General features: G+C 41.6%; 1 protein-coding gene across 1 annotated transcript in view; it reads right to left on the bottom strand.

Annotated features, from left to right (window-relative positions):
- SELENOT (selenoprotein T) overlaps window positions 1–18,168 on the bottom strand; it is a 39,003-nt gene extending 20,835 nt beyond the window's left edge. Inside the window, exons 1-2 of the mRNA XM_073625988.1 lie at window positions 17,953–18,168; window positions 3,246–3,356 (exon numbers count right to left, since the gene is read on the bottom strand). Coding sequence (XP_073482089.1) covers window positions 3,246–3,356; window positions 17,953–18,101 — 260 coding nt within the window. The 5' untranslated portion in view covers window positions 18,102–18,168. The remainder of the gene's footprint in view (window positions 1–3,245; window positions 3,357–17,952) is intronic.
- Window positions 18,169–20,055: the final 1,887 nt, after the last annotated feature.

The following is a 20,055-nucleotide window of genomic DNA, read 5'->3' as shown; positions in this document are numbered from 1 at the left end:
AGATTCACCCTCCTCTTCCAAAAGCTATTACCTAGAGTTAAACCAGCCAGAGAAATTCAGTCAGACCCCCCAAACTCCCTCTAAGAAGTTCTAAATAGAAAAAGCCCAACAGTACCCTGCCACATTAGGCCCAACGCCAAGGGGCCCTAGGTGACAGATTAGAGGATAGGTAAAAACATAGGAACAAATACATGTAAAAGCAGTATGTCAGCAACCTCCAGCTTACCCTTGGCCTGCTAATGCCAAGAGTACCTGCATCTGCCTGAGCTGCAGTCTGCATTGCAATCCATGTAGTATTAGCTCCTCCACCTGTAGCGTCCCGACAGCCATTGCTTGAAGGAACCCCCAATTAAGACACTTCCCCTGCGCCAAAAATGAGGCTTGGAACCAGAGACTCCAGTGCCTGGAAATGAAATCATCCCTACTTGGATTAATGCCTGTGTATCATGCAGTCAAACAGGAACACAGCCAGGGTACAAACCAAACAAAGCTACCGCGTAAGCCCCTCCGCTCAAAGTGCCCTACATTGCAGATCGTACATGCACCCAGACACCCGGGCTAGGAATGTACATTGTAGAGCTGCACGATTAAACGTTAAGAATCAATATCGCGATTCTTTCCCCTCGTGATCCTAAAGCATTTTCCCCCGATTTTATGCAGAGTTCTCTGCTCAAGTTGACAGCTGTCAAAAAAAAAAAAAAAGGCAGTCTGTCAAGTTTCACAACATTCCTCAGCTGCTGAGTCAACTATAAACAATGTAACTTCTTTAACACTTCCCGCCCGCCGTATGCAGAATGACGGCCGCAGGGTGGTTGTGTTATCTTGACTTGGGCATCATATGACGTCCAGCAGGATAAGAAGCTTGGCGCGCAGCGATCGGTGATGCGGTGTGTCACTCTGACACACCGCATCTCCGATCTAGGTAAAGAGCCTATGACGTAGGCTCTTTACCATGTGATAAGTTGTGTCCGTTCGCAGCTGGTCATATTGTAAACCAGGAAGTGCCGCTTATCCCCTTTTTCTCTATTTGCGCTGACAAGGCGCCAGTAGAGGGGAGCCGATCAGTGGCTCTCCTGACAGGGGGGTCTGCATTATCAGTGCAGACCCATCAAGGATGCCCACTAGATCTCCCCAGGGATGCAAACCCGCTGCCCCATCAGGGCAGGAGAAAACGTACTTATTACCAAACTTTAACAGAAACGAAAAAAATACATTTTTAAATTTTCAGTCTTTTATTTGTTTAGCATAAATATTTTAAAAACCCAGTGGCAATCAAATACCACCAAAAGAAAGCTGTTTTGTGAGGGGGAAAAAGAAAAAAAAAAAAAAAAAAAAAAAAAAGATAAAAATTTTGTTTGGGTACAGTGTTGCATGACCGCGCAATTGTCATTCAAAATGCGACAGTGCTGAAAGTTGAAAATTGGCCTGGGCAGGAACGGGGTTGAAAGTGCCCTGTATTGAAGTGGTTAAAGTGAAACTTTACCCATAACTTCTTGATAAAATATAAAATGCTTTTAGCAAGGAACATACAGTACATTCCACATTAATAATTATGCCACAATAATAAGTGTGTACTGTAAATTGCTTCAGCATTGTTCCTTTTTCTGCTTGCTAGAGGCTGCCATTTTGTTGAAGCCCAAAGCTTCTGAGCAGCAGTAACTTTTGTTGTCAGCAGATCGGCCTCTACATTTTTAGCACAATGCTGAAAAATAGAGAGCAACTGAGCATGTGCAGAGCAAGGTGGGACAGTGTATTACCAGACTTTAAACCGGGGGTCTTCAAACTACGGCCCTCCAGTTGTTCATGAACTTTTTAAACAGTATAAGTACTTTTTACATTGCTATACTTGCAAAAGGGGCCAGCCTGAAGTGATCTAGCAGGACTTAATTTTCTGACTAAAGTTCCACCTAAAAATCTGCCACAAAAAACACTATTGTAAATAACCAGGAACCTCCTCTCTATGGTAATCATAGCAGAAAATACAGTCCATTGCAGTTTAGTACCTTTAACCACTTTAAGACCAGCCTCGTTTTGGATTTTAGGTGTTTACATGCTTAAAACAGGTTTTTCTGCTAGAAAATTACTTAGAACCCCCAAACATTATATATGGTTTTTCTTCTAACACCCTAGAGAATACAATGGCAGTCATTGCAATACTTTTTTTTTGCACCGCGGTCTTATAAGCGCACTTTTTTTGGAAAAAATTAACTTTTTTGAATAAAAAAATAAAACAGTAAAAGTTATCCCAATTTTTTTTATATTGTGAAATATAATGTTACGCCGAGTAAATTGATACCCAACATGTCATGCTTGAAAATTGCGCCCGCTCGTGGAATGGCGTCAAACTTTTACCCTCAAAAATCTCCATAGGCGACGTTTAAAAAATTCTACAGGTTGCATATTTTGCGCTACAGAGGATGTCTAGGGCTAGAATTATTGCTCTCGCTCTACCGGTCGTGGCGATACCTCACATGTGTGGTTTGACCACCGTTTTCATATGCGGGCGCTACTCGTGTATGCGTTCGCTTCTGCGCGCGAGCTCGTCGGGACAGGGGGGTTTTAAAAATTTTTTTTTCTATTTTTATTATTTATTTTACAATATTTTATTTATTTTTACACTTAAAAAAAAAAAATTGTGTCACTTTTATTTCTATTACAAGGAATGTAAACATCCCTTGTAATAGAAAAAAGCATGGCAGGACCTCTTAAATATGAGATCTGGGGTCAAAAAGACCTCAGATCTCATATTTACACTAAAATGCAATAAAAAAAAAAAAAAAAAAAAAAGTCATTTAGAAAAATGACATTTGAAAAAATATGCCTTTAAGAGGCGTGGACGGAAGTGACGTTTTGACGTCGCTTCCGCCCAGCAGTGTCATGGAGACGAGTGAGCGCCATCTTGGCCTCACTCGTCTCTATACACACCACGGCAGAGGACGCGATCGCCTCCGCCGCTACCGACGGCTCCGGTAAGCGGCGGAGGGCACCGGATCGCGGCGGGAGGGGGGCCCTCTCCCGCCACCGATAAAAGTGATCTCGCAGCGAATCCGCCGCAGGGACCACTTTTATCTGAAAGCCGGCCGCCGCACGAAAACGGGGATACCGGGGTTATGGCAGCTAGCTGCTGCCATAACAACGATACCCCCGTTCAAACTTAGGACGTACATAGTCGTGCGGCGGTCGGGAAGTGGTTAAGAAACAAACAGAATGGTGCAGTAAATGCATGACTGTGCTCATATACTCACCTATAAACTGGGTGAGGAAGAAAATTTTCTCCTTCAATGCGGATGTCTGGGTACCGCTGGCTTATAACCCGCATGTACTCCTCAAACACCCGCCGATAACCTCAGGAGATGCTGCAAAGAACAAAATATAATTCATTAGCAATTGATGTTATGGTGCCTCACCCCTGACCTTTGAAATGTTTCTTGCTGGAATTGATCTTTAGAGGATCATCCCCTTAAACAGTTATATACACAGTCAATACTTAGGCTCCTACAGCAACCTTGGAAGTAACATTTTAACATCACTTGATTTTGAATCTCACCAGAAAGGTCTGCATTACTGCTGAATGCAAAAACAGATTGTTTTGGGTGCGTTGTCCATGACAATCCTCATTCCAGCTACCCATTGTCTCTTACAAGTGGCCTACCAACAGGGGGGGGGGGGGGCTGCTGTGACAGCCAGGGCAGAGAGTGGCAGGCTGTGACAGGGTGACCGACACCCAGGGCTGGCCACAAGATTCACTCCGCCATTCACAGCATGGGGTGAGAGTGAGCAGTGCTTTTAACTTTTCAAGTTAACCAGCAGGTGATTGGTTGCTAAATGGTCCTAGCAAACAATCATTAGCCTGTTAATTTTTCATATTAACTCCAGCAGTTCCCACCCTCTGTTCAGCGCTCGCTGTGTCTGCAGCTCTGCATGCATGCCCCAGTAAGATATAAAGTGGCAATGTGTAACGTGCAGGGGTCTGGAGGTCCGGGGGCTGTATAATGTAAAGGGGTCCAGAGGTGCAGTTGTGGAGAGAGGGTACATAATAGTGACAGATATTGGGGGCTGCAGAGGTATGCAGGGGGCACAGTGGGGTGTTTTTACATTTTAAAGTTGGGGGGTGCGCTAGATATAGCATCCACCCCGGGTGGCAAATGCTCTAGGTACAGTTGTGCTCATAAGTTTACATACCCTGGCAGAATTTATGATTTCTTGGCCATTTTTCAGAGAATATGAATAAAGACTTTTCTTTCACTCATGGTTAGTGTTTGCCTGAAGCCATTTATTATCAACTGTGTTTGCCCTTTTTAAATCATAATGACAACAGAAACTACCCAAATGACCCTGATCAAAATTTTACATACCCTGGTGATTTTGGCCTGATAAAATGCACACAACTTGACACAAAGGGGTTCGAATGGCTATTAAAGGTAACCATCCTCACCTGTGATCTGTTTGCTTGTAACCAATGCATGCATAAAAAAAATAAATTATATATATTCAATAACTTTCTGGACTCCCGACAGACCCTTGCATCTTTCATCCAGTGCTGCACTGACGTTTCTGGATTCTGAGTCATGGGGAAAGCAAAAGAATTGTCAAAAGGATCTGCAGGAAAAGGTAGTTGAACTGTATAAAACAACAGGAAAGGGATATAAAAAGATATCCAATGAATTGAGAATGCCAATAAGCAGGGTTCAAACTAATCAAGAAGTGGAAAATGAGGGGTTCTGTTGAAACCAAACCACAGTTAAGTAGACCAACTAAAATTTCAGCCACAACTGCCAGGAAAATTGTTCAGGATGCAAATAAAAACCCACAAATAACTTCAGGTGAAATACAGGACTCTCTGAAAATATGTGGTGTGGCTGTTTCAAGATGTACAATAAGGAGGCACTTGAAGAAAGATGAGCTGCATGGTCGAGTCGCCAGAAGAAAGCCATTACTACGCAAATGCCACAAAGTATCCCACTTACAATACAACAAACAGCACAGAGACCAGCCTCAAACCCTCTGGCACAAAGTCATTTGGAGTGATGAGACCAAATTTGAGCTTTTTGGCCATAACCATAAACAATACATTTGGAGAGGAGTCAACAAAGCCTATGATGAAAGCTACACCATTCCTACTGTGAATCACGGAGGTGGATTGCTGATATTTTGGGGGATGTGTGAGCTACAAAAAGACACAGGAAATTTGGTCAAAATTGTTGGCAAGATTAATGCAGTATGTTATCAAAAAATACTGGAGGAACGTTTGCATTCGTCAGGAAGCCGCGAATGGGACGTACTTAGACATTTCAACATGACAATGATCCAAAACACAAGGCCAAGTCACCTGTCATTGGCTACAGCAGAATAAAGTAAAGGTTCTGGAGTGGCCATCTCAGTCTCCTGACCTCAATATCATTGAGCCACTCTGGGGAGATCTCAAATGTGCAGTTCATGCAAGACAGCCCAAGAATTTACAGGAGCTGGAGGCTCTTAGTCTGAATACATGAGAGGAGGCAGCAGTCCATCCATCTCCCTGTGACAGTGACACAGACTCGGCAACCAGCGGTGCACACAGAGGGATCATACAGAAATCTCCAGTCACTATCCATTGGTGCGCAGTTCCTGTCTCAACGGTTGCCCATTGGTGCACTCTTGCTCCTTTGGTCACCCATTGGTGCGCAGCACTTATTTCCTGGAAGTGAACCACGGAAGCTACTCCTGACTGATGCCAGCTGGTCACCTGGGAATCCCTAACAGTGTTCCTGCGTTTTCTACTAATCCTGTTTTGACCCCCCTGAGAAGGGCGGTCGCAGGCTTTCTGGTAAGCCTCCATTGTTTATTGTAAGGTGACGGGCAGCACAAGCGGAGAACATAAACCCTGGTTCCTGTATTGAAGTTTTCCATTGGGACACATTCACTTATGAACTTTGTCACATTAATGCACTTAATTTTTCTAGCACATACATTTATGTATGGATTTTTTTTTTTTTTTCACCCGATTTTTTAACTTGGTTTATTTCACTGGATATTTTTGATTATGATACATGTCACTTTAATGTAAATATATTATGTTCACTTGGTAAAACCATTGTTTTATTATCCCACGCTGCACTTTTCTATATATCGATGGATAATACATGGCTTCAGCCAAATACTAACCATGAGTGAAAGAAAAGTTTTTGTGTTATTCATATCCTCTGAAAAATGGCCAAGAATTCATAAATTCTGCCAGGTTATGTAAACTTATGAGCACAACTGTATGCCCCTGTCTCTTACTGGATCTTAAAGAAACCAGTATTCTTAACACAGGAGCTGTGGGTTATAGCATGCCGTTTGTGGATAAAAGATCTGTGTAATAGTACTCCATGCTGGATTTTGTCTTGCATAAAAAGCAGGGGTGCCAATTAAAATTTGATCCTCATCAGTTAATGTTCTTTATGATTGAAATCAAACTGCATTAAGAAGACTTCCTAGCCATTAAAAAAAAACAAAAAAAAAAAAAAAACATTCAAATATGCTCCTGCCTGGTGACTGCTAATACAATTGTTATCCAGGAATGCCCCCTTCCCCGTGTGCCTCTTTGTTTTACCTGGCCAATTGCCATGCCAAATAAAAAAAAGCCAATATTTTGCATTCATTTCAAAAATCATAAAGTTTCTTCTCAATTCCAGATTCATTTTTGGACAGCAGAGATAAAAATAAAAGGATAAAAACCTGACAGAGGTTCCAACCATTCCTTTAACTAAAACTGTATAAACTATATCTCTCTATTACACACATTAGGAGTTCTACTTGGAATGTATTTTTATGCAATAAAAAGGGCATGCTTCCTACTGCAGAAAAAAAAAGTACAAAAATAAAAAAACCCACAAGTGTGGAAGAGCCCTCTAATGACAAAAATAAAATAGATAACAAAAAAAAAAAAAAAAAAAGCCATTATTTTTGTGTCCATACACTACAAGACCTATTTCCTCCCCACCAAAAAAAAAAAAAAAAAAAAAAAAAAAAAAAAGGACGGGAACTATTGTTTGACCAAAAAAAACAAACAAAAAAAACAAAGAAACAGAAAGATACGGTCAGGATTATCACTACTTGCTCCAATAACCATGATATGGTGAAAAAAAAAAAAATAAAAAAAAAAAAAACCCTTGAGAAACACTGGCATCTTCTCACTGGGGATCCAATTTTAAACAAAATATATTGAAAAATATCCAAGTCACATACAAAAAAATGTAGATAGTTAAAAGATCGTCTGGTCCAGAGCCACTTTCAGCAATCCGTGGGGCTTAGTGAAGATCCAAAGAGAATGTTTAGATGTGGGGGATGCAAATATTGTGGCTGGATTTTGGAGGGCGTATCCTTCACACTAACCAGCGGCAGGATACACAAAATTGAACACTTTGTGAACTTCCAAAACAAATGTGTCATTTATATCGCCCTATGTAAGTGTGGATCATTTTATGTAGGGAAAATGTTTAGGAACTTTTGGAAGAGGATTTATGATCATATATATTACATCAGAAAAAACCTACTCTTTACTCCTATTGGGAGACATGTTGCCCTTCAGCACAAGCATGACACCTCAATGATACAATTCACGGTGCTAGAAAGGATCATTGAAGACCCTAGAGGAGGTAATATTGATAAGAAGCTTCTGCAGCGGGAAGCTAGATGGATTTTTAGTTTAAATGCCACCTCCCCTCCTGGCCTCAACAGAGCCTCATGTTATAAACCATTCCTAGGTTAAACATTTATTAGTGTCTATGTTCTTATTTAAGAAAGTATGGTAAAATAATTCCAACATAATGACGGCTCTGTCTCTTCCCGGTCATAAATCCGAATAGATTTGTGATTATATCATGGAGGCTGATTATGTATTATATTACTGAGAATTGACTTTATTGTTATTAAATATAGGAAGTTCGGTTGACCAGTGCAGCTATTCAAAACATTAGCTCAAAGTGGAGTTCCAACGACATGTTCAAATTTTTTTATTTAAACACTTCTAAACTCACTTGTTTAGTAGATTTCTTCCCCTGATGTCCGCTGTAATATAAAAAATGAAGTTATATAATTGTGTCCTGTCCGTTTTCATTTTTCTGGTGGGCATGTGAAGCCCACAAGCATCCAGTTCCGGGGACACGGTGCATGCTGCTGGACCAGCATGCACCGCCCGTTCTCGTGCAGGTGCAGTAATGCGGCGCTGTAAAGTATACAGGTTGCCATAACGGGCGTCGTCGTCGGAAGTGCCCACCCCATTGTTATGGCAACCTAGCCCTCGGCGCTGCCCAACTGACTCCTGGGAAATGATGACACATCTCCCAGGAGCAGTAGCGAGCGGAGGCCCCGAGGGAAGTGGCGTCAGGAGCCCAGACACTGAAGGAGGCAGATTACGAGGGAGCCCCTAGCAAAAGCCATTTAAAGGGGAGTAAATAACTTCCACTTTAATATGGAATTGGGGCTTTTTGGCCTTGATCCCCTATATTTTAGCGCAGTGTATATATGTGCAGTTTGCCAAGGTGTTCGCTGGATGCATTTCGGATCGGGGTTCACTTTTGAGTTATTTCCTTTTTTTTGGGGACCCCCGGCATGGACGATATGTGGTTGCAGTTGGTTTTTATTAGCCCCTGCAGTATCAAGGGGGTGGTGTTGAGGTGGTAGAAGCCAGGGGAATCCCATTATGAGAAGATTCAGCTCTATATCAGACCTATTAATTATATCAATTATATAGGGGCTGGCATAATTAGCCTGACCCTGCAATGTCTGTGCAGTTCAGTTGTGTGGTGGTGTCCTTGCTGCGCAGGCTATGGTTTGGTTGTGTTAAATTTTTAAGTAACTATTATATGCTCGTGTGCATGAGCGCACTTTTGGCTTTTGATATTCACTGATGTTCCCACAACGCATGCGCGGGATACGATGGTATCATTCCTTTAACCTATGGGGGATTTCCCATTTAACATATACTAATGCTCCACATGCTTACACAGGATGGTATAGCCCTCACAGCCGATTATGGTCAGCTGGTTTATGCTGTCACGTGGTGCTAATTGTCAACGCTAATTAAAGCTCAGATGCAGGAAGTGTTTGTGGTGGCATGCTGATCCAGGACACATAGGAGCAGGTCAGTCTATACACTGGGACTTTCAATGTGGACATAATCATGGCTACCATAATGATTTAGCTTAACTGGGAAGTAATGTGTGTTACTTTGCTCTCCAGATTTATATCTCTAGTCATCGCTAGCACTGACGATTCCAACTGCCTGCTAATAGAAATCATTGGATGTTATTTCATGCCAGTCTACTGGTAAGTTTGCAATACAGAATGTTTGCTTTTGCAATGAGTTGACTATTAAATTAATGGTAACTTTTATATTGGTCCATGTAGGCCTTCGGTGATCTTTTGTATACTACTGGGAAGTTCCTATATAATCCAACCGATTACTGACCTTTGTCCTGAATCATTCTTTTTTAGGTATTGGACTTTGCTAATTGTTTTCTGCCATATTACAAGTAGTAATAGGTTATTGTAAGTATTTATCAGTGGCTTGTATATTTATATTGCACAACAGGAGGGTTGCTGTACATCCTGTGTATAATGGTGATCCTGGTGCAGTGATTCTGTGGACTTTTTTTTTGGTTTTGCGAGTACTATGTCAAGATGATATTATATATACACACACTACACTGTACATGTGGGGGCTTATTTTCATTTTGTCCTCCTCCTAGAATGGGGCATCAGATGTTATTGGTCGTCTTGATCTAGGGAGTGTCTCGCTGATCTGGCTGCCTCCGGGCGGCACACGGCATGCCACACATGGGAGTGTTCTCTCTGCTATGTGAGTGGTACACTCTATATACACTGTCCCCATACTATTTATGGGGTTTATATTGAGATAGATAGATAGATAGATAGATAGATATCTCTATCTATATATATGATTTGTCTGCATTGGCTATCCATCTGATGCAGTTTTGATACTTTTTTCTTTCCCATACAGAATCCCTTTGCCTGCAGTCAATGGAAATAGGTCCTGAAGAAGCGATAGCGAAACGTTGACCTTTCTTTGACTCATTAAAGTGGAGTTCCACCCACTTTTACAACTCTTCAGAATCCCTCACTAAACTGCGCACTGTAAACAAATTGGATATTTTTTTTTTTTTTTCCTCAGCACCTACTGTATATCTGCTGTATTCATTTTTCACTTCCTCCTGCCTGGCCGCGGCCCATCACATCATTTCCTGTTTGCAATGTCTTCTGGGAAGGGGCAGCAACTTCCTCTGAAACTGCCGTTGCTATGGAAACCTGACCTGAAACCTATTACACTGCTTGTGCTGCACTGAGCATGTACGAGATCTGCAAGGATGAGATCCAGGAAGAAATACAGTCTGGCTTCAGATGCCCACACTTAACCACTTCAGCCCCGCTCACTGTATATATACGTCATTTTTTGAAGATGGATATCTCGGTAACGGCAGCAGCTGCTGCCACAACCGAGATATCCATCTTTTCAGTGAGCGATTCTGTACACGATAATGGTGGTCTCAGCGGCGGGTTCGCCGCGAGATCACCGTTATCGGCGGCGGGAGAGGTGCCACCCCCCCTCCCGCCGCTCTCCCGCACCCTCCGCCGCTTACCGGAGCCGTCGGTAGCGGCGGAGGCGATCGGGTCCTTTCCCTGCTGAGGTATGGAGACAAGTGAGGCCAAGATGGTGCCTACCCGTCTCCATACCATGTGACGGCCGGAGCGACGTCATTACGACGGCTCCGCCCACTCTCTTAAAGGCACAAATTTTTTTAGTGTCATTTTTTTAAACGACTTTTTTTTTTTTTTTTTTTTTTTTTGCATTTTAGTCTAAATATGAGATCTGAGGACTTTTTGACCCCAGATCTCATATTTAAGAGGACCTGTCATGCTTTTTTCTATTACAAGGGATGTTTACATTCCTTGTAATAGGAATAAAAGTGATCCAAATTTTTTTTTTTTTAAAAAACAGTGAAAAAATAAATAAAATAAAAAAAAAAAAAAAAAAAATTTTTAAAGCGCCCTGTCCCGACGAGCTCGCACGCAGAAGCGAACGCATACGTGAGTAGCGCCCGCATATGAAAACGGTGGTCAAACCACACATGTGAGGTATCGCCGCGACCGGTAGAGTGAGAGCAATAATTCTAGCCCTAGACCTCCTCTGTAACGCAAAACATGCAATCTGTAGAATTTTTTAAACGTCGCCTATGGAGATTTTTAAGGGTAAAAGTTTGACGCTATTCCACGAGCGGGCGCAATTTTGAAGCGTGACATGTTGGGTATCAATTTACTTGGCGTAACATTATATTTCACAATATAAAAAAAAATTGGGCTAACTTTACTGTTGTCTTATTTTTTTTTTCAAAAAAGTGAATTTTTTCCAAAAAAAGTGCGCTTAGAAGACCGCTGCGCAAATACGGTGCAAAAAAAAGTATTGCAATGACCGCTATTGTATTCTCTAGGATGTTAGAAAAAAAACAATATATAATGTTTGGGGGTTCCAAGTAATTTCCTAGCAAAAAAACCTGTTTTAAACTTGTAAACACCTAAAATCCAAAACGAGGCTGGTCTTTAAGTGGTTAAGATGGCCACGGCCTGTTGTAAGTTTATAAAATAACAAAATACTGCTATAAACTAACAAAACAGACCTTAGTTTACAGACTAACTTTACTAGAATACATTAAGCTTGTGTATTATAGGGGTATTTTTATTTAAAAAGTAGAATTTCGTCCGGAACACCACTTTAATAACAGGGAAACTACCATTTTCATATATAACTGTGGTTCTATCAATGAGAGCTCTATTTTCTCTTGTTTTTACTTGTGCATATTTTTATTCATTTTGTAACATTAAATAAACAATTCCTTTTGTAAAACTATAGTGTTCCTTTCTGGTAAAGTCCGCTCAAATGTCAAAAACAATTTTCTACCAGTTCTCATTTCATTTATCCCTTAGCCATCTTTTTAAACAAAAACAATAAAGTAAGTAAATTGGAAAAGACAAAAAAAGCTTGAAAACTATTCCAGGCAAATCTTTAAAAAGCAGCATACCAAGATGATGTAAATAAATCCTTCAGTTAAAAATACAAAATGTATAATAATATATTATATTATATATAACATACACACACGTACAATATTTTGGCATTGTTGGCAATGAAGGAGTGCTTTAGCAGTGTTACAGATATTGCTCCTATTTGTTCTCTTGTGGATTCTTCCAGAGAAATATTTTTGTTTCTGTAACAGAAACTTAGCAACCATATTGGAGACCAGTTTACAAAACAGCACCAGTGATTGCATCAATCAGTATTTTGCAATCAGGATCTATAAATAGAATGCATGAAAAAAAAAAATAGAATTTTGAAAATGCATATGCAATTTTAAAATAAAGATGGCCATAGAAATACAGGCATTTATAAAGTGAGCCTTGGTTTTGCACTTTCAGAGTAAAGTAACAGAATCCAAAAAAGACCCCTGCAAGCCACACATTTTGATCCTGCCTCTCATGTCACCTGCAAAATCAAGGTAAAATGCCTTTTGTAAATTCCAATTAAGTCTGGTTAGACTTAACTTAGAGGTGGTCAGGGCTAAGCCCAGTACACACTAAGAAAAGTGGACCAACGATCGTCTGTTTTTCCTCGATGTTTCACAGCAGGTTGAACTCGAGGCGGTACTAATTACACAAAAATTCTCAATCTATAGACTTTTTTTTGGTGTTTCTGATCATGTGCAGTCTATAGTATACGAAAACGAAAATTGGTAGCTCTGTTCACGCAAGGTGAAAAATTTTGAAATATGTCCCTTCAGAAAGTCTAAATCGGATGTCAACAGTTGTGTATAGGGTTGACCCGATACCGAGCATTTGCCTTACTTGTACTCCGGCAAATGCTCCGATGCTTAACCCGATACCTGGACAGTCAGGGGTTATTGGTGAGGCGCTGGGGAGGAGTTACAATCATGATCTACTTGTATACATTTCAATAAAGCATCTGACAGCCACTTCTCCTCTCCCTCCCACAGCTGTCAGATGCTTTATTGAAATGTATACAAGTAGATCATGATTGTAACTCCTCCCCAGCATCGCGCCAATAACCCCATATCCTCCTCTATGCTCCTCAGTGATCACTGACTGTTCATGCATAACAGTCACTGAGCACCGTAAACTGTGTTTAGGATACTTCAGTTTATGAATGAAGAGGAGACACTGTCTCCTCTTCATTCATCTTTAGTGCAGCTGAGACTGCAGACAAAGGAACTGGGGGATCTGTGTCCTCGGTCCCTTTCCCTATCTCAGGTTAAATTGTAAAAAAAAAAAAAAAAAAAAAAAAAAACACACCGACGTAATCAGTGCTGCATATTAGTGCCAATGTCACATGACATTAACCGGTTCCCGACCAGCCACCCCAGTTATACTGCAGCAGGTTGGCTCCCCTGGGCGAGCCATCGTAGCTGTACATCAGCCTTTTAAAACACTGTAGGAGACGCGCGTTCCAGCAGCGTATCCCCAGCGCTGACGCGAGTGCCCGGCAGACGCAATGACAGGAGAGGAGACAGATTGTGTGTTCCTACTTGGGAACAATGATCGGTCTCCTCCCCTAGTCAGCCCCCCCCCAGTTAGAACATACCTGGGGAACACAGTTAACCCCTTGATAGCCCCTAGTGTTAACCCCTTCCCTGTCAATGACATTTATACCGTAATCAGTGCATTTTTATAGCACCGATCGCTGTATAAAATGTCACTGGTCCCAAAAATGTGTCAAAAGTGTCCGATTTGTCCACCGCAATATCGCAGACAGTCCTGATAAAAATCGCCACCATTAGTATATAAAAAAAAAAAAAAAAAAAAAAGCCATAAATCCCCTATTTTGTAGCCGCAATAATTTTTGCACAAACCAATCAATATACGCTTATTGCAATTTTTTTTTTTACTAAAAATATGTAGAATATATATCGGCCTAAACTGAGGAAAAAAATTAGGTTTTTTTTTGTTAAATTGTGATATTATAGCAAAAAGTAAAAGATAGTGTTTTTTTTTCCAAAAATGTCACTCTTCTTTTGTTTATAGCGCAAAAAATAAACGCAGGAGGTGATCAAACACCACCAAAAGAAAGCTCTATTTGTGGGAAAAGGATGTAAATTTTGATAGGTTACCGCGCAATTGTCAGTTTTAGTGACGCAGTGCCGTATTGCAAAAAATGGCCTGGTCAGGTGGGTGTAAAAAAAAAAAAAAAAAGTATCTGTATCGGCACTTAGACTCGGCCTTAAAAAAAAAAAAAAAAAAAGTGGTAATCGGGAAAACCCTAGTTGTGTACACACTATGCGAAAAATCAAATGACCGTTCCTCATTCGGAAATTTCTTGATTTTCTCATAGTGTTTACCCCACTTTAAACCTGACTTTTTTCCATGCAATCACTAAGGCTGGCCATACATTATACAATTTGTCTTGTACAATTTTTAGATTTACCAAAACCATATAATATGAGGTCCAACCTAAACACTTTCCATTTGTGTTTAATCAGGCAGGCCCTTACAATACACAGATGAAGGTAAATCTAAAAGAAATTGAACAAGCAAATTGTATAATGTATGGCCAGCTTTACAGAGTGGATGCACTAATCTCCTGCTGCTTTTGTATTCTGACAGTGGGCAAATGCAGCTGTTAGAATACCCTGATTATAGCTGATTGGATGCAATGTTTGACAACTGCTGTCCAGCTCCTATGATTTTTCAATCGAAGGATGTCAGGCAGAAGCAGGATGACAACCACCCAGAGAATGAATTTTGATTAGTTATTTGGGAACCAGCAAAAATTTGTATAGTCTAAGACCAGTTTTAGGACTCTAACCCACATGGCAGTACTCAGCCTAGGGGACATGTCAGCACTGCCCACTTAGGCACCCAGTGCTGCATTGTGGTAGAAGAGAGATAGCGCTACACGCTCCCCCGAATCCAGAATCACAATGTACTTTTTCCCCTCTTGTCCAAACATTCACTAAACAAGAATAAGTCACGTTTTGCAAATAGCCATGTTGATATAGATGTTGACGCAATGTATATACAGATGACAAGAGATTAGTTTGTGTTTATGTAAATATTGCATTCTAAGCTGTCCTAGACAGGACAAATGACATCCAGCAAATTGTGATAATTTCTATGTATCTCTATGAACCCAGAGAGATCTCATGAAATATAATGAACTGGTTTTACAAATGTCTGGAAAATGTAGATAGCTAATAAAGTGGTCCTATACTCACATATTAACAGCCCTATAGGATTGGCTAAGGAGGGGGAAGAGGAGGGGGTTGATGCACCTTTACTAAAGATCTACTGATTCAGGATTCCTCCAATGCTTTAACCAACAACCAATGATCAGCCAACATGAACTCATGATTCGTCCATGTTCAGATGTCACCAGAAGATAGACCCATGCATCCGATCATGAGAACATCAATGGGAGATGAAAAAGTATCTTCATGAAATGCAAGTGTTCCAGGCCTTTTATCACACTTCTCTATCCCAGCAAGGGTGTTAAAAAGAATCCGTTTTCATGTACTTTTTAATTAAGGTGTATAAGAGTATATTTTAATGTAAGCCCTCTCATTGTGTTAATAGGATTTGCATTGCTCTGTCCACTGCCCCCCCCCCCCAAATCTAGTATAACGCTCTTATTTTTGGGATAAGTGATTGTATGAGACATTAAAAGTACCTTTTGTTTTAAGGAGATCTATGCACTAGATTAGAGTTAGAGGCTTTTGTGCCATCTGTATTAACATATTAAAAGACTTGTTACTATACACGGCCATATTTGGTTGCTTCCTGCTGATCCTCCTATCGTGCTGCTAGAGTCTCAGACAGGGTCTGCCTGCATCTAAACAGCACTAATTATATTTGACACTAATAATGCTCCTGCTAGCTGGAGGTCATCATCTAACCCTAAGGCCCCTTTCACACAGGCTTTCCGATCAGGTCCACCTGTCAGTTTTTCAGGCGGACCTGATCGGAGCCTCCATTCACTCCTATGGAGCAGCGGATGTCAGCGGTGACATGTCCGCTGACACCCACTGCTATCTGATCCTGTCCGTGAAATCCAGACCGATGCCCAGCTGAGCAAGTCCGTGTGAAAGGACCCTGAGGCTATCCATTTACACTTTATAATTCTCTCACTCAGTCCTGCAGGCTGGATAAGAGAAATCAGTCTATTCCCCTACCAATGCTAAGACAGGCCATACATTATTCAATTTTCTTTCCTTCAAACACAGGTTGAAGGAAAGAAAATTGCTTGATCACAGTCAGTGTTGATGGAGGAATCCCTCCCGCAGTGCTATTGTGTTCTGCCAGCAGGGAGCCTTCACCACTGGTGGAATACAATGATCACTGCTGGCAGCTATAGCTGCTGGCAGGGATGACATGAGAAAAAAAAAAGACAGTCTGATTGTACTGAAGTCAATCGGTGGATAGACTTCAGACAACCAGCCTGCCCATATAGATGGATCGAAAATAGGCAGGTTGCTGCTGAACTGGCCAAATTTTAATCGGTCTATGGCTGGCTTAAATAGTGTGGATGGAAGAATCTTCTATGACTGATCAGAACAGAAGTGGGAGCTGGTACCCGTCTAAGCTAGGTGCCCCCCTCTCCCACAAAAAATAATATCCAAATGTGGCAGGAAGAAGAGCAGAACTTCCCCTTTTGGGCAGAGTTCCGTTTTAAGTTAAAGCAGAGTTCCCCCCAAAAATGGAACTTCCGCTGTAAGTGTTGGTGACCTAACAAGCCACAATTGGCATGTCATTTTTGTGGAGGAGGCGCGGGTACCCTCTTTTTTGAGGCACCTGGCCCCCACTTCCTCCCAGGGTTCCGCAAGAAAGATCACCTGTCCCCCTACCTCCCTGCAATCTTCTGGGACACGTCACAGGTCCCAGAAGATTGGTCCGCCATTCAAAGCGCAGCTCGTGCAGTGCGCGCCCACAGTTAGAATGCCGGCAGCTCAAAGGAGGGGGGAGAGGAGCGGGGTTTCCTGCACCTGCCTCGCTGGACTGTGGGATAGGTGAGCGTCCGATTATTATACACTTTCTGTAGCTGCTGACTTTTAAATGGGTGGAACTCCACTTTAACATTTCAGTATGGATCTGCTTTGAGAACAGATAAAACATTTCAAGGACAACTACACTTTCTCAAAATGAGCACCGACCCACCCCAGCCCCCTAAAATAATTTAACCCTAGACCCCCCCCCCCCCCCATATGTGCTTACTTAGCCTGATGGTGGTGGCCCCCATGTCAATATCAACGTCCCGTCACTAACTCCCCATAGACTTGAAGAAGTGGTCATATTTGTAGAGCAGGGATGCTTGGAGTACAGATCCATTCAACTCTATAAAGAGGTCGAGCGCAGGCGGTGTCAGAGATTTTGGGATGTAAAGAGGGGAAGAGGCCTCTGTCATGGTGGAGAGGTTTGTACCTCTGAAGGGAAGTAGGGATTCCCCTCCCCCCCCCCAATTTAGGCTGCCATTTATATCTGACAACAGACCATATGATGACAAGCTCACGTCTATCAGCTTTCTACAACCTGAACACAATCTCTGGTCATCAGAACTAATAGGGCACATTGTTAGAACCCAACCAGCTCTTGATGACATTAGATGAGACGATGGCGGGGGAGGACCCCACACGGAGGACTACACCGGACAGCAGCCAATCAGCTTTTTCTATGACAACACACTGGAGGTGGAGGAAAAACCAAAGGGAAAGTTAGGTTCCTCTTTACCTCCCATCACCCTCATCCCTGAGGTAGGGGGATGGGCACAAAGCCCCATTCTTCCCCTCCTTCATTACTATACAAATAGAAAGAGGAAGCCCCCGGCCGCCGTCATTACTCAGCACCATGCTGCCCCCTCCCCCCTATCATAATGGCGGAGAGGAATTAGAGGGCCTGGCGTCCAGCACTCACCATATCTGGAACTTGAGGAGCGGACCGGCCGTGTATTGCATCCTCAGCTTCTTGCTCGGTAAGCCGTTCCCGTCCGCCGAGGCCCCGCTCAGTACGCCGGCCAGTACCCCGCTTACCAGCAACAACCACGGTACACACCGCACCGACATCCTGACCTCAGCCGTTACTACAAGCGCAGGGTACAGCCCTTCGTGACGTCAGCACGTACACCGTACAGCGAGTCACGTGGGGCGGGGGCGGAACTAGCGGCGTGCTTCGGCCATGATGACTGTGGGAATATGCTAAGAGGGGAAGATGGTATTTCGTTATTAAGTTAAAAGACGTTTCCCACATTCGTTCGGAATTTTCAGAAGCAGCAGGGTTCTTGTCCTAAAGCCAAGTTCAACTTGAAAGCTTCAGTAAGAATATAAAGCCTCTTTTAAAACAAGCTGGGTGAAATCTATCCATAGCACAACCAAGTGCAATCTAATCTATTTATAGAACCAGCAAGGTAAAACCTCATCGGTTCCAACTGTCCCTGATTTGGAGCAATGTCCCTCTGGCCCTCATTTGTTCCTCATTTTGGTCTGATCTATATATATAAAATGCACTTTTTATCTACTAAAAAGTGTTTCCCAGTGCTAAACCTTTCATCTGATTTCTAAATTGCTGCATTTGTAAATTCCAAAAGCCAATATAAAGAAATAGTAATGGTAAAAAAGCACTTGTGGGTTTACAAATCTTGTTTTTTTTGTACAATTCTCCTTTAAGAGGGCGTGGCAAGGGGTGTGTCCTATGCCTTCATACTTTTGGTGATAGGTGTCCCTCATTCCCATCTCAAAAAGTTGGGCGGTATACAACCTATTTATAGAACCATCAGGGTACAATCTATTTATAGAAGTATCAGAGTACAATCTATTTATAGAACCATCAGGGTATAATCTATTTATAGGAGTATCAGAGTACAATCTATTTATAGAACCATCAGGGTACAATCTATTTATAGAAGCAGCAGGATACACTCTATTTATAGAACCATCAGCGTACACTCTATTTATAGAACCAGCAGGGTACACTCTATTTTTAGAACCATTAGGGTATAATCTATTTATAGAAGTATCAGAGTACAATCTATTTATAGAACCACCAGGGTACAATCTATTTATAGAAGCAGCAGGGTACACTCTATTTATAGAACCATCAGTGTACACTCTATTTATAGAACCATCAGCGTACACTCTATTTATAGAACCAGCAGGGTACACTCTATTTATAGAACCATCAGGGTATAATCTATTTATAGAAGTATCAGAGTACAATCTATTTATAGAACCATCAGGGTACAATCTATTTATAGAAGCAGCAGGGTACACTCTATTTATAGAACCATCAGGGTACAATCTATTTATAGAACCATCAGGGTACAATCTATTTATAGAACCATCAGCGTACACTCTATTTATAGAACCATCAGGGTACACTCTATTTATAGAACCAGCAGGGTGCACTCTATTTATAGAACCAGCAGTGTGCACTCTATTTATAGAACCATCAGCGTGCACTCTATTTATAGAACCATCAGCGTACACTCTATTTATAGAACCATCAGCGTACACTCTATTTATAGAACCAGCAGGGTACACTCTATTTATAGAACCAGCAGGGTCACAATCTATGTATAGTACTATCAGGGTACAATATAATTTTAGAAAAAACAGGTGCAATCTATTATAGAACCAGCAGGGTGCACTCTATTTATAGAACCAGCAGGGTACACTCTATTTATAGAACCAGCAGGGTGCACTCTATTTATAGAACCAGCAGGGTGCACTCTATTTATAGAACCATCAGCGTACACTCTATTTATAGAACCAGCAGGGTACACTCTATTTATAGAACCAGCAGGGTACAATCTATGTATAGTACTATCAGGGTACAATTTAATTTTAGAAAAAACAGGTGCAATCTATTATAGAACAAGCAGGCAGATTCTCTTGGTCCTCTTGTAGTTTGATTGTGCTGTGAAAAGTTTGCTTTGCTAGCCATGTGCCTATTAACTCCTGATTGATTATTTGTCAAATTCCATCTCCACCCACCACAGTATAAAGCTAGCTCACCCTTATG

The sequence above is a fragment of the Aquarana catesbeiana genome, linkage group LG04 (genome assembly GCF_042186555.1).
Source record: "Aquarana catesbeiana isolate 2022-GZ linkage group LG04, ASM4218655v1, whole genome shotgun sequence".
NCBI lineage: Eukaryota > Metazoa > Chordata > Amphibia > Anura > Ranidae > Aquarana > Aquarana catesbeiana.
This window is presented reverse-complemented; position numbering and strand designations above follow the sequence as displayed.